This window comes from Sciurus carolinensis, chromosome 9 (assembly GCF_902686445.1).
Source record: "Sciurus carolinensis chromosome 9, mSciCar1.2, whole genome shotgun sequence".
Classification (NCBI taxonomy): Eukaryota; Metazoa; Chordata; class Mammalia; order Rodentia; family Sciuridae; genus Sciurus; species Sciurus carolinensis.
The window spans coordinates 133,275,746-133,290,541 of record NC_062221.1 but is presented as its reverse complement, the minus strand read 5'-3'; the positions used below and the strand labels follow the sequence as shown (position 1 = coordinate 133,290,541).

At 49.1% G+C, this 14,796-nt stretch overlaps 1 protein-coding gene across 4 annotated transcripts in view; it reads right to left on the bottom strand.

The window, feature by feature from the left end:
* The window catches only part of Dop1b (DOP1 leucine zipper like protein B), a 112,803-nt gene that overhangs the window by 56,726 nt on the left and 41,281 nt on the right, over window positions 1-14,796 (bottom strand). For all 4 annotated transcript variants that reach the window (XR_007110173.1, XM_047563824.1, XM_047563825.1 and 1 more), the window contains 7 exons: window positions 14,488-14,602; window positions 11,784-11,904; window positions 10,965-11,084; window positions 7,992-8,094; window positions 6,912-7,103; window positions 3,620-4,295; window positions 2,379-2,650 (listed from right to left, as the gene is read on the bottom strand). Coding sequence is in view for 3 of the 4 variants with exons in the window: in XM_047563824.1 (XP_047419780.1) it covers window positions 2,379-2,650; window positions 3,620-4,295; window positions 6,912-7,103; window positions 7,992-8,094; window positions 10,965-11,084; window positions 11,784-11,904; window positions 14,488-14,602 (1,599 nt within the window). In the remaining variant the exon portion in view is untranslated. The remainder of the gene's footprint in view (window positions 1-2,378; window positions 2,651-3,619; window positions 4,296-6,911; window positions 7,104-7,991; window positions 8,095-10,964; window positions 11,085-11,783; window positions 11,905-14,487; window positions 14,603-14,796) is intronic.

Below are 14,796 nucleotides of genomic sequence, written 5' to 3'. Positions count from 1 at the left end.
GCGGGGCAGGCGCTTGCAAAGGGACTAGGAGAGGTGTGGCCTTTGTACACCACAGGAGCCCTGGAGGGTGGTGGTGAGCTGAGTGGCCCAAGTCAGTGGGGCCAGAGTACAGAAACAGACCCTGTCCCCGCTGCTGTCCCAGGTAAGGAGCTGCCTCTTCCTTCCCATACACCCTCGGGTGCCGGTGACCGGGTGGCAGCAGCCCACAACATTGACCTGAGGACACAACAAAGCCGCCACTCCTGTGGGTGCCTGGGTCATGCCCTAGTGCTGTGTGGCTGCAGGGGCTGGCACCTTCCTGGATGGCAGCAGGCACAGGGGAGGGGTCGAGGCCCTGGCAGGCAGAGGTGCTGGGGATCAGCGGAGGGAGTGGGGAGAGGCTCTACCTCCCAGACCTGGGAGACAGTCTGGGAGGATGGAACCAGGCTCTCAGCATGCTAGGAAAGCACTCCACCCCTGGAAGGAGGGTTTTTAAGAACTGAGGTTTTTGAGAGCTAAGCCGATTGCAAAACCCACACCAGCTCCTTCTTATGGTCTGGCCTCACTTTATCCCGTCTGAAACCTGCCATCACCACCTGGATGAGAAAGGTCAGGCACTCTTGGGCTACCTGACCTTATTCTCATTTGCAGTGTGGGCAGCAGGAACACTGGAAGATGAGCTGTTCTATAGCAGTAAGGAAAAGAAGAAAAGATCTAGACACAGCCCCACCTACAGTCTGAGAGCTGGGGCACAGCCTGCCTACCTGAGCAGGTGATACACCATTTCTAGTTAAAGCATGTGCAACAAGTGTAGGCCTTAGCCCCAGCTGCCCTGGTTCTTGAGAAGTGTGGAATACAGTTGTTCCTCGCTATCTATGGGAACTAGTTCCAGGATTTTGGTATTCCACATGGGGATACCAAAATCCTCAGATGCTCCAGCTCCTTAAATAAAATGGCCTGAGAGCTGGGATGTAGCTCAGTGGTAGAGCGAGCATTCAGCAGGCACAAGGCCCTGGGTTCCACCCCCAGCACCAAACAAAAGAAAACAGAAATCTAGAACATCTGCACGTCCTCCCATACACCTGAAATCATCTCTGACTACTTGCAACACCTAAGACAATGTAAACACCCTGTAAATGGTTGTTACACTGTATTGTTTGGCGAATAAAGACCAGAAAGAAAGATGGACAGATTCTTCTTTCCCCAAATACTTTCAATCTCCAGTGGCAGAATCTGCAGATCCAGAAAGTCAATCACACAGACAAGTAAACCTCAGTGCTAGGTAAGTGTACACATCATTCAGATGTGCACATCGTCTGAATCAAAATGAAAATCAGCAGTTCAGAAAGAACTTGGAAAAGCATAGCTCATCTCCCCAAACCAAAATGAAAAATGCTGCCACTTTTATTCTATAAATATCATTCCACAGACTCACAGATGCAATTCTTTCTTCCCTGTGCCTGCAGGGTAAGTATATGGAACTTTCTGATCTAGGCAGGCAGGAGCAAGGACAAACTTGCCCAGTAACAGCTGCTTACAGTAGTGCTGGTCCTGGTTCCAAGTTCAACAGAATCAAGAAGGACACTGCGACTCTATTCAGGTAAAGGGGAAAGGAGGGCGTGGTGTCCACATCAAAGAACAAGGGAACACTGGCCCCCCAAGGCCCTGACACTACAGACGAAGCCCAGACGGAAGCTGAGCCAGAAGAGCAGCGCAGAGTCCCAAGGCTCCTCTCCCTACCGATACAACCAGGAACTGGGAAAATCAGAAGGAACAACAGTAGGACTATTTGGAGTCTTTATAAATTATCCTAAGGACATTTGAGAAATGAAGAAATAGTTATTCAAGAAAATCTAAATTTTGGTAGAAGTAGCAAGAGTCTATGGCACTTGGGCCATGACCTATTCCTTCCCCACTTCCTACCCAGCTTGGCCTATGGAAACTTGACTGTCCACTCCTGGTGGCTGTGACCAGGACAAAGGGGTGCTCTCTTTCTCTGGCTCCCCAGCGAAGGCTTCTGCAACTCCCGGGGAGAGGCGGGCCACCAGCACGTTGCCCTCCCACCTCTCTGCTTAGCAGAGGGCCAAGCCAGGTGAGGGCAGAGGAGGGTCCCAGCCCCCTTCCCCTGCCCAACCCCAACTGGTTGGCAGAGGCTCCTCACAGGCATCGCAGGCCAAGCCGTTCTCACTGCAGCTTGCCCAACTACACAGAGCCAGAAATCGTGCCAGGAGCCTGGGACAGAGAGACAGACAAGGCAGCCTCGGGTCTCGGCACACCCTGGGTGGAGCTGCGTGCTCCTTACCCGGGACGGTCATTCCATTCTTAGGGAGGACCTTAAATCAATGATTCAGAACTACGGCTCGCTCACCCCTCACGGCCCTCTTCCCAGTGGGAAGTACCTGATAAAAGTCCGTCTTCTCGGCAATGACTTTCAATATCCCTGGGGCGATGGGAGGCAATGTCACCATCTGCAGCTTGCCAAAGAACGGGTTGTGCCCGGAGCTTTTGTAGCGCTTCATCTTGTCTTCAATGACCAGCGCCAGGGACTGGGAATGGTTTATCACTTCCAGCAGGGTGGAGATGGCCACGTTCTGGAGGTAGCAATCACTCACACAGCAGCAGATGGTCATGAGGGATTTCAGCCACGACGGGAAGCTGGAGTCACTGGCTCCTGAAAGGCCAGCCAGAGGGGACAGAAGCAAGCAGAACCAGGTGAGAAGGGCAGCTAAGCCACAGCACCCTAGGTCGAGGCAGTAACCTGAGCATCACCTGGACAGCCGTGTGCTAACCTGTTTGTGGCGCTTACTTGGAAATAGGGTCTTTACATTTGTGACCGAGTTAGGATGAGGTCATCAAGGTCACCAACAGGACTGGTGTCCTTTACAGGGGAAGAGGCCACGTGAGGTGAGATCCACAAGGAGATCGCCAGGTGAGCATAGAGGCTGGAGAGGCGCGGTCACAGCCCAGGAAGGCTGGGAAGATGCAGGTCAGGTTTGGCCCAGAGTCTCAGGGAGCATGGCCCAGTGACACCTTGATTTTGGACCTCTGGTCTCTTGGGGACTATGAGACAGTAGGTTTCTGTTGTTGCAGCCCTTCGTTACAGTGGCCCTAGCAGGCCATTCGTAAACCTCTAATGACAGGTATCACAAAACGGTCTGTTTGCGTCACTGAGCGCTGTCAGTATGCTAGATCTTCTGTGGGCTGAGCTGGAGACGCAGGTTTTCAAAATATAGACCCAGCCCTTACCCGCCTGCCATGTAACGACACACAAATCAAAAACGATACAACTTTAGTCCCTACCACCAAACATAAAATTGTATAAACAGATTACAAAACAAGGAGGGAAACAGACGTGGCCACTATGGGCTGAGAATCACTCATCCAAAAGGTCTGGGACCAAAAGTGCTTCAGGTTTATATTCTTAGGATTTCTGGAATATTTGCATAGATGTAACTGACTGAGAATCACTAATCCAGAATGCTCCAAAATCACGTGTCAGTGCTCAGAAAGCTTTGGATCTGGGATGCTCTCCTGCACTCCCTTCCTGGCTGACACACTTTGAGCTGGACTTACATCCACGTCAGCCACCTCAGTAACAGCATTCCCAAGGGCGGCTCCCCGGCCGCAGCTGCCCCCTCACCTGGGAGCTGGAAGAGCGTTTCGCAGAGCTGCTCCGTCTCCTCCTCCGACAGGTAGACCGGGAAGGTGGCGCAGTCTAGCAGCAGGTGGCAGGCGGCAGCGAAGGCCTCCCTGCAGTCCTCCTTGGAGCCGCCCAGGTGGACAACCACCTGGTCAACATCCCACTCTCCTCCTGTTTTTCTGCCAGGGCTACTGGGCGAGGATGACGGTGGCTCTGAACTTCTGGTCTTGAATGGAGACCCACGTACGGTGAACAGGTCTGAAAGCATCTGCTTAAACTGGGGCACGGTGAGGGGCCTGGCCTCCCGAGAGTTCTTCCTGCCCGAGTCGTCGCCCGCCGCGCTCGGGGGCCCACCCTTGCCGCACTGCCCTGCGGGCTCTTCAGACTCTCCCTCTTCTCCAGACGGGGTCGGCGGTACTGTAAAAATGTTCCTGCTGGCAAAGTTGGCGATCAGATCCTGGATGCAAAGAAACGTCCTCTGCATGCTCCCGCCCTTCTTCCAGATGTCGTCTCTTCCCGGAGAAACTCGAGGGACCCTCAGGTGCTCAGAGAGCTCTGGGGACGAAGCGCTGAGCCCAATCCCACTGTCCTCAGATCTCAGTGGCGGAAAGGAAGCATCTTCATCCACCGGAACCACGGCCTTTGTTTCCACTGCCATTTCGCCTTTTACTGGACTCTGCAAAAGATGAAAAAACCACTGTATTATACTGTGCATCCTTAAGACCCAGGACTCAAGAGTCAGGTGAATCAGACAACCTGAACGCGTTTCAAGCCTGTCTTTCCAAACCCCAACTCTCTGCACCACGACAGTCCCCTGTAAAAGCATGTAATAAGTTAAGAGGCAGGGAAGGGAGGTCGGCCCCAGGAGAGGCTGAGGCACCAGCAAGCTCTGCAGGCAGGCGGGCTTTGGAGTCTGCTTTGTCTTATTTATTTAGATGACTCCTCAGCGTTCAGAACAGTTGTTTAAAAATTATTTCTGACAAATTTAAAAATACGAATAGGAAACTGAACTGAGGATAAAATAAAGGCATGAAGAAATACAAGGAGAAGGAAGCGGGCACAGAGCATCTCTTTGACAGACACATAGTCGACCATCTCTAGTCTGAGATGCTCTAAAATCCAAAGCTCTAGCGCTGACACGATGCTGCAAATACAAAACTTCAAACTTGGTCTCACGTGACGACAGGTCAGTCAAAAGGTAGGTGCACCAAAAATACTGTATAAGGTGTACGTCTAACATAAATGAATTCTGTGTTTTGACTCAGGTCCCATCCCATGATATCTCATTATGTATACACAAATATTCCAAAATCTAACAAAATCTAAAATCTGAAACATATCTGGTCCCAAGCATTTTGGATAAGGGATACTCGACCTCTCTATGCATACATGGACACACACACACGGCTTTTCCAAAGTGGTGATACTTCAAACATCAATGAATCAGCCTTCTTGTCTATACTGTTACTTAGGTATTACATTAAATGTGAAATTCCTTAGCATTTACCTCACTGTGCTCTCAGGGAAGAATGGGACGGGGTAGGCGGTTGTGGAAGTGAGTTGTTGTCCATATTTGTAAACTATGAATGATTCATGTCACAGTTTGGATCGGGAATGTCCCCCAGGGGCTCAGGTGTTGAATACTGAAGGTTTGGTCCCCAGCTGGTGGTGGAGTCTTCAGGAGGTAGGGCCTGGTGGGAGGAAGGAGGTCACGGGGGCATGCCGTCCAGGGGTCTATGCTGTCCCCAGTCTGCCTGTCTGTCTCTCCCCTCTGCTTCCTGGTTTCCATGAGGTGAGCAGCTTTCTGCCCTGTGCTCCCAGCAGGATGTTCTGTCTCACCACAGGGTCAGAAATAATGGAGCTAAATGACCATGGACTGAAGACCGAGAGTTGTGAACCCAAGAAAGTCTTCCTTCCTCCAGGCTGATTTTCTCAGTCGTTTGTCAAGCAACTGATACACTTAAGTTTTATATCTTAAATAATTTTTAGGAATTTTTTTCTAACAGCTAGAACGGCCAAGGAAGAAAAAACACTAAATTCTAAATTGGGGCGACAATCTGTAATCAGTCTATAGTCTGAGATTGAATGTCTATCAGTCACTCAGTGGTCACCAAACCCTAATCAATACCTGTGACCCGCTCTCAGCCTCACTTTCCAGTCTCTTTGCACCCCATCTGCCACTGCACTGAACTGGTTTCAAAACCCCCAAAGGTTTCAATCTTCAAAGAAGAAAATAAAAATAATTCAAAGAACAGGGGTATCAAACATTGGCGGTATATCACTGTTCGTCTTTCTGGAAGACATTTGGCAACACAACATCTCTCACAGATTAAATGAAGTTCGCATGCCTTTCAATCACAACCTGCTGTCACAAATTTGTCCTTCAGAGACACTGGCACCTGCGCACAGCCGTACGAGAAGGCTGCGTGAAACTGCTTTTAACACAGAAAGACAGGAAAGAACCAAAGGACCCATCAGTAGGGAGACTTTATTTTTAATATTCATGTGCAAGAATGTCCCCCAAATATTGTCTGAATGAAAACCAAAGAAAGTCACAAAACAGTGTATGCTTTGGGTTGGATTCTGATCTCAAAAAGATGTTGCAGTCCTGGCCTGCAGGGCCCTGGAACGTGACCTTATTTGGAAGTAGGGTTTTGAAGGTGATCAAGTGAGGATGGGATCATTAGGGAGGGTCCTACCCCAACAGGACTTCTGTCCTCATTAAAAGGGGAAATCTGGACACAGAGACAGACGCGTTCAGGGAGAGTGTCCTGTGAACACAAAGACTCGCGTTTCAATGAACCGAGGACACCCAGGTTTTCCAGCAAGATAGCAGAAGCTGGAAGAGGCGTACTTGGGAAAAACCAACCCTGCGGACACTCTGCTGTCCAACTCTGGACTCCAGAACTGAGAAAAGTAATTTCTGTTATTCAAGCCACCAAGTCTCTGGAACTTTGTTATAGCAGCTCTACAAATCAGTACAGTACATAGGTTCCCTTACCTTTTAAGTAACCCAGATCACAAGCATACACACATATACACCCACAGATTGGCCCAGAGATGTGCAGGCACCGACCGTAGCTGCATCGTTATTAGCTATGTCTCGCCATTAATCATAGCTATGTGGCAGGGAGTGGGTGAGATGAAGGGGTCAGTGACACCAAAACCTTTCAAAGTGTTCGAGTGTTTTACAAGCACATGTGACATGTGACTCGGACATCTTCTCTTCTGTAACCGTGCCCTGACAAACCTCCCCCCAGGGTACGAGAGCCTGCCACTCCTAGGCACCTACCGAGCTTCCACTCGAGGGCTCCGTGTCTAGATAGGACGGCGGCATCTGGACTTTGCTGAGAACCTTGAAACAGGTCTTCAAGGCGTGCGTGAGCTCAGGTAAGCTTAGGGCCTCCACCTCCTCAGCAAGCGGCTGCACCAGGCAGCCGAGCACCTGCGGGAGGTACTGGGTCTGTACCTCTGAGTACAGCTCCTGCAGAACAGAAGCACAGTTGACGCACGTTTCCCATTTCCCGCCCCCCAAAAAATGCACCTCAAAATGGCATTTTGGATAATTCTGGGTTCGAGAGCATAAATTTCATGTTAATACTCAAATCAGAAGACAAAATAATGCTTCCTTTTGCTCTAGACAAATCAAGAGTGTCTTTCTCTCCTTTCAAGTGGCTTTTTACAAGACCTAAGGAAAAAATAATAAAACTGTCATGTAGATTTCTATATTAAGGAAGTTAGTGTTCTTCAAGAAGACTGATCAACTGCACAATTTGGGGGGTGGGGTACTGGATTGAACCCAGAGGTGCTTAGCCACTGGGCTGCATCCCCAGATCTTTTTATTTTTTATTTGAGATAGGGTCTCACTAAGTTGCTGAAGTTGCCCTAGAACTTATAATCCTCTTGCCTCAGCCTCCCAAGTTGTGGCGTTACAGGCATCTGCCACCGAGTCTGGCTCAACTGCACAATTTTAAGTAGGAAGTACACTTGCTTTCACACCTAAATAACTGTAGTATCAGTTCATCCCATCATCTGGTTTATGTAACTTCAGTGTGGTCCCTTGCAATGGGCCCAAAAGTTACAACACCTTTCAAATGAGATATTAAACATATAAAAGGAGGCAGCTCAGTAGTACAGCATGTGCTTAGCATGCAGTCCTGGGTTTGATCTGCAGTATCCCCCCAAAAAGGAAGAAAGGAAACAAAAAAAGAGAGATTTCTCCAGACACACGTGTCACAGCCAAACAAACATAGATTGCGTGCGCGCGCGCGTGTTTTTTTAGGTAAAGTTGCTTTTCAGTACAGTTAGGGTTATGAAGCAGGATACCAACACTAATAAGAGCAAGACAACACTCTCCGCAGCGAGCACCTACCAAGGGAATAACGTCCAGAAGAAACACGAGGAGGGTACAGAGCTCCGAGACCGTGGGGGCAGGGCTGACGGTTTTTCCAATAGTGTAATTCTGCTTCACTGGTCTACATTAGTCAAAAAAAGAAAAACAAATTCATCTTTCGTCTTACAGTAATTTCAAGCATCTTATGATTTCCAGTAATGCATTCCATTTCAAACCTAATGAGAGACTTTACAGTTCTTACACCTAAGCTATGGTGACCAAGCTAACACAGAAGTGTCGGTAAGGGCCCTGAATCTGTCTCCCAAGTGGGTTCCCTCTGATTTGAACTCCTCGGTGTGGACGTGCGTGGTCCCGTGACCATGTGGGATTCCACACCCAGCAGACTCAGCTGTCAGCATGTGCTGACCCCAAAGAACAGCGCAGGCCAAACAGCTGTTCACCTTGCCGTAGGAGGACCCTGAGACACCTCCTTCCCAGGGGACAGCCAGGAACTTGTCAGCATGAGTTGCTTAGAATTCTCCTGCGTCACAGAGAAGTGCAACTCCCAAACCAGAAGCTCTGTAGTGCTGACACGGTGCCCTGGGTGGGAACCAGCCCGGTCAGTTGCTTAGCTGATACCAAACTCAACACTTCGTAAGTCAGCAGGCAACTGGGTAAATGGCCACATTAAAAAGTAGCATTGACCTGGTGAACCCCTGAGTTCCACAGATATGGATCCAACCAACCACAGATGGAAAACAAACAAACAAACAAACCATGCATCTGTACTGCACACATACAAACTTTTTTCTTCATTACTCCCTAAACAATACAACCACTCACAATAGCAACAATTTACAGAGCACTGGCACTGTACTGAGCGCCGTGAGTTATCTACAGATGATCTAGTATATACAGGAGGATGGGGGCAGGTCAGGAGCAACTACTGTATTTTATATCGGAGACTCCAGCACCCAGATTTTGGGTGTCTGCAGGGGACCCTGGGAGCAATTCCCCGAGGATGCCAAGGGATGACTGTATACATTGTTTCTCAAAACAGAGAGACCTGGTATTCATCTAGCTAGTACCACTCAACCTGAGTTAGTTTGCTTTCTTGTAAATCAATGCTTAGTCATCTTGGTGCTCACCTTAGAAGAATTCCCGCAGGGAGCTGTAGGCCTGCACTGCGCCTTAGTGATTCTACTTCTAGGTGTCTACTGGAAAGACAGTGTGCTCCTGCACGCAGACAGGGCAACGATGCTCACCACGGCACTACTCATGGGATCAAGAGTGGAATGGGCCACCAGCACCGGGTGCTGGTGCACCTCGGATGCACAAACTGGATGAACACCTTACGATGCAGCTGCAGGGTGCTAAGAGCACCTTACAGGAAGGTGCGCGCAACCTGGCTTCACTCAGTACCATTTAGCCCGTGACACAGACTATGCCACTCCCAGACACACCCGCTGGAACAGTACATACAGCATCGTGGGAAAGACAGACACCCAGTGCAGGACAGGGATTAACCTGGGATGAAAGGAAGACATGCTGGGCAGGTGGACATTTAGTTCCATCTGGGGAGCAACAGTTTCTTCTTAAAAAAAAAAAAAAAAACCAACCAGCCAAGAGGCTGGGGGTGTGGCTCAGGGGTAGGGCTTCCCAGCAATGCAGGAGGCCTGGGTTTAATCCCCAGTACCACAAACAAAACAAAACAAAACATAACACAACAAATAAATAGCCGAGGGGCTGGGAGTGTGGTAGATCGCCTGCCTAGCATGTAATGTCCTGGGTTTGATCCCCAGCATCACAAACAAGTTTTTAAAAAGTAAAGAAAAAATAACCAAATTGGGGATGGGGCTCAGTGGTAGAGTACTTGCCTGGCATAAGTAATAAGGCCTTGGGTTCCATTCTTTGGAATGGAGTTAAAAATAAATAAATAGCCCAACGTGACCAAGGCAAGCTTTAAGCTCCGTCATCACCTGGCCTTGCTGTTGCCTGTGGGTCCAGGGACAAATGATTCAGGACGAGGTAAGACTACCTGGGCCTGGTGCTGGGGAGGCAGAAGAGCTCGCTGCAGCAGCTGGGAAGTCAGAGTCCCAAGGCAGCACTGCGGGGTTCTAGTCGCAGCTGCTCCTGATCTGCTATGCAATGCCAGAGGAGGAACTCCATGTCTCTGGGCTCCAGCTTTCTTATAACGTCACAAGCAGGAGGACGAAGTGCCTGTTCCTCTTGGGGAGGCTCCAAAGTATTAAAGCAAGGCTTTCTAGCCACCAGATACACATGGCAAACTGTTTATATGGGAAGTGTCTGTTACAGCTGGGCATGTGAAGAATAGGGAGAAGGCCAAGCATTATAGCAGAGATTGACAAAGAAAAAAAAAAAAAAAAGGAAGTTTTACAGCAGACCTCGAGGGACAAAACAGGCTTGGAAAGACTGCATTCCTCCCCCTGGAAAGGCAATGACCTGGGCAAGCTCTCTGGGGAGCCTGCTGTCCCTGCTTGTCCCACACATAATCCTTAAATCATGCAATTCACCCGCAGATTAAAAGTAACAGCAAAGCTGATTACAGTAGCTTAAAACATTCATGCTTTTATCTGACCTGATACTCGCTAATTTCAAGAAGAATTTAAGAAGACTGAAGAGATCAAAAGCACTCCATCTGGTCCCAGAGACACAGAACTAAGCTGCGCTAAGGAGACTGGGCTGGCGAGAGAACAGAGCGCAGAAAGCCGATTTGATGAATGAAACCAGAAAATGCACTGAGAGTTTTCTAAAGTGAGGTTTTAATAAATAAAGCAGCTTCAGAATTATGTGGCAAAGATTATGTGAATCGTCTTCTTGGGAACATTCTTCATCCTATGAGGATCTTAAGTGAATTCTTCCAATCCTGTCTTGGCTGAATTCTGAAGCTCAGAGACCACCCGACTTCAGTTATGCACAATCCGGCCACACCGGGCAGCGGCAGAGCCATGACACCTGCCCACCTTCCTACACATGCCAGCCCCCGCTTACCTAAAGCATTCCTCAAAACACCTGGTCATGTAATCCCACAGGAAGTCGGTACTGAGGGAGGAGATCAGCAAGTTCACTGTCTTCACGATCTCAGAGGCGTTTCGGTTCTCTTTGATTGTACTGTAGAGGAGGAAGGAAGGAAATTCACCCATGAGAACCCGAGCTGCGGGAACACTGTGTCTGAAGAGTCGTAATGTATGTCTCATCTATAAGGTATTTCCACAGAGGCTGACAAACTCTATAATCAAATATTGTTGTTCGGGGGCTCAGAGTAGGTTGCCTGCCTAGCAGCATGGGACCGCAGGGGTAGGAACGGTTCCAGCTGGGTGTGGCAGTGCAGAAGAACAAAACACAGGGGTTACAGGCAACTGCACACTCGAAGCCAAGGTGTCTGCTGCCTACCAAACACCACCTCCTGCCTCCAGCGCACTGGACTCTGCCCTTGGTGCCCTGCCTCGGTCCCCTGCCTCTGGTGAATCACACCCCTGGCCCACATCTGAACTTACTCCCCTGCCATCCTCTCTCTCTGGGACTCGCCATGTGCCACTCTGGATCAAGTTGCCTTTGTTGCATGATTTGCACACTTGGTCAGTGAACACCGTCTGCACACCCAGGCCAGGGAAGGGACCGAACTCCTTCACACTCTTCACCAGACTCAGCAGGAAACTCAATTCATGCTGACTGACCTAAGAGCATGGATTAGGCCTGGGCTGTGTCCACTTTCTTTAGCACGTCACATCTTACAGTGAACTTCAGAGAAAAGAAACTTTGGGCACCGTGAGGGAGGAAGATGTGTGAGGTTAGAAGCCACATCCATACCTTATCAGCAGATTTCCGCTCTGAGTGTAGCTAAGCTTCAGGTCAGAGCCAAGGGCATCTCTACAGTAAGAATAAAAGGCCCTGATGACTTCAAGAAACAAACTCTCAACCACCTGAGGCCCTGTGATCAAAAAGAAAAAGGTCAGAGAAGGAATAAAAGACCTTTTTTAAAATCAATATGCAACACACATAAAACATAGAGTGATCCCACATCTGGGCCTTTTTTTTTTTTTTTTTTTTGGGTGCTGGGGATCGAACTCAGGGCCTTGTGCTTACAAGGCAAGCACTCTACCAACTGAGCTATCTCCCCAGCCCCCATCTGGGCCTTTTATATACACCAAATTGCACAGCAACTTAAGGGTGACAGTGACGACTTTGGTTGGGGACAACACTCATGAAAAACAGCCAGCACCTCTGTCGAGGTTGCTCTGTGTGGGACGCCGCTGCTGACATTTCACACTGAGACCACCCTGAACCCTCACCCCTGCCGCACGCAGGTGTTCTACTGCTGTCCCTCAGTACACTAAGGTGACTGTGGCACAGAGCTTAGGCGAGCTGCCCATGCCAACTTCTGCTAGGGGCAGGCGGGTTGCCTGCAACAAGTTCCAAGTGTGCACAAATTGTGTGGCCGGACGTGTTACTCAACAGAAGTAACCCTACACAAGGGCCACTTCCCTATCCTCATTCTTCCCTATCTTCAATTGTGAGCTAGAACAATGCAAAAGAAATAACGCCAGTCCTGAAAAGTTTATAAAGAGCCACAGAAGAATTGCAATCCCAGTGATTCAGGAAGCAGAAACAGGAGGATCCCAAGTTCAAGACCAGCCTTGGAAACTTAGTAACACTCTGTCTCAAAATCAAAAGTAACCAGGGCTGGGAACACAGCTCAGTGGCCTAGCCGCAGCTCCACATCCAAACAACTTTTCTGCCAATCAGGTGAGGCTCTGGACAGGACATTCTGCCACATGAACAGCAGCCATAGGGCGGGAAGCTGGGGGATTGACCCCCCCCACATATCCAGAGGGTTGAACGCATGTCAATTCACAGATAATCAGTCTGTCAACACCACCTTGCAAAAAGCAATTAGTAGATTGATCTAATCCTCCCCCTTTTGTGGCACTGGGGATTGTCCTGCTAAGCACATCCTACCACTGAGCTACAACAAAGCCAAAAGTGCCTCTGAGAAAACTACCTTCAGGACAAGCCTTAAACGTGTACTTACACATGTATTTATACATGTACTTATATATACATGTACTTATATACATGTGCTTATACATGTACATGTACTTATACATGTACATATACATGTACATATACATGTACTTATACATGTACATATACATGTACTTACACATGTACATGTCTTATCTACAGCATAAGAATGCCAAATGTCTTTTACAAAACAAAGGCCATTTTGTCAGCCCTTCTCTTGGAGGAGGAAATCAGATGTGGCTAAAGCTCAGATGCTCAAAGAATGGAGAGGACTGAAAGACTATCCCTTGCCTTCTGGCTCTACATAATCTACTCCTTTGCCTCCCATGAATGTTGTCCCTCAGACAACTAAATCAGGCCCACAAAATTAATGGCTGTTAGGATTGGACAGAGCTGGACATCCATCCCCTTCCAGAAAACATGACCTGGAGCCCCAGAGAGCAGCAGCATTTACTTGGCTCACGAGGTGCCCGGCTTTGACATAAAACACACACCTCCAAAACGCCGAGCTACAGTTTCATCCTTGAATACTTCTCAAAGCTACACGGCAAGCTCCCAGCACGTCAATGACACCTGTTTTCAGTCTAAACCTATGGCTTTGGAGAGCCGCAGTTACTTCACACTCAGGGAGGAAGGTTAAGAGGCGTCTAAGTGAAGTACAGACAGCCTGAGGTAGGGCAGAGAGGGCAGGGCGGGAAGAACCAACCACCTCACACTTGGACGTGGTTAACGGGCTGGAGCCACGGTGGAAGAAAAGTCCCCCTTTGTTACACAGGAAGCACGTCAGGATGGCTGGTCTGGTGCAAGCAGGCAGCAGTAGGGCTGAGTAGGAGGCTTGCGCCTCCGGGAGGACGTGGACAAGCCGCTCACCCTGGCTCAACCTCAGGCTCTCCCTGTGCAAAATGGGTATCACGGGGGCCCAGCTGAGGGTTGTAGGAGATGCTGGGACACTTTAAACTCACTGTGTCCCACCATGCCATACATAGGACATGATAAAAACCTATAACATGCCCACAGCCCGATGCCCACAGGGCTGCCGAGTGTAAGAGGCAGACCTCCCGTTCAACCTCTGTCACTTTACAGTGAAAAGCTTTCATTTTACTCAGTGAAAAGAAGTGATTTGTTTGCGGTCACAGAGCAAAATATAAGGCAGGTGCTCCCCTACTTAGCTGAAAATGAAACCCAAATGCACTGGAGCATGACACTGGACGAAACGTCCTAGCAAATCCCACGCAGGCTCCGCGGGCGCAGGCGCCTGCACACACAGGAGCCTGAAGACACTCTGCTGACAAGGATAGTCAAACCACTGTGGGAAACTGCTAAGCAGCTTCAGATGAGAGAACTGAACCTCACGACTTCCAGATTCTGAAATTCCAAAGATGAAATTATAGTCAAAACAACAAGGTGATCATTTCTCACTGTATTTTAATTCCCTGAAAACGGGTGTTTGATATCTGTGGCCTGCGGGCAGCGGCATTAGTAACGTTACCTATTTCTGGCTTGTCGAGCAGGCTGACGAGGATGCGGAATGGCTTCAGGTAGGTGTGGTGGCGGTCCTCGCTGTCAGCGTCCAAGAACTTCTGATGCAGTATCTCAGCCAGACTCTGTTTAAAAGTCATACGTGAGGACATTGTCTATGGTAAAGCGTAACATTCAGTTGTCCTAAGTGCTAGACCCTGGGACAGAGAGCCCTTCGCAGGCAGACAGGCACCCTATATTTCACCCAACCATGTGCCAAGGAATACCCCAGGTCTACCATGAAGTCTCACAGAGAATCCCGCTGCAGAGTTGTGATGAG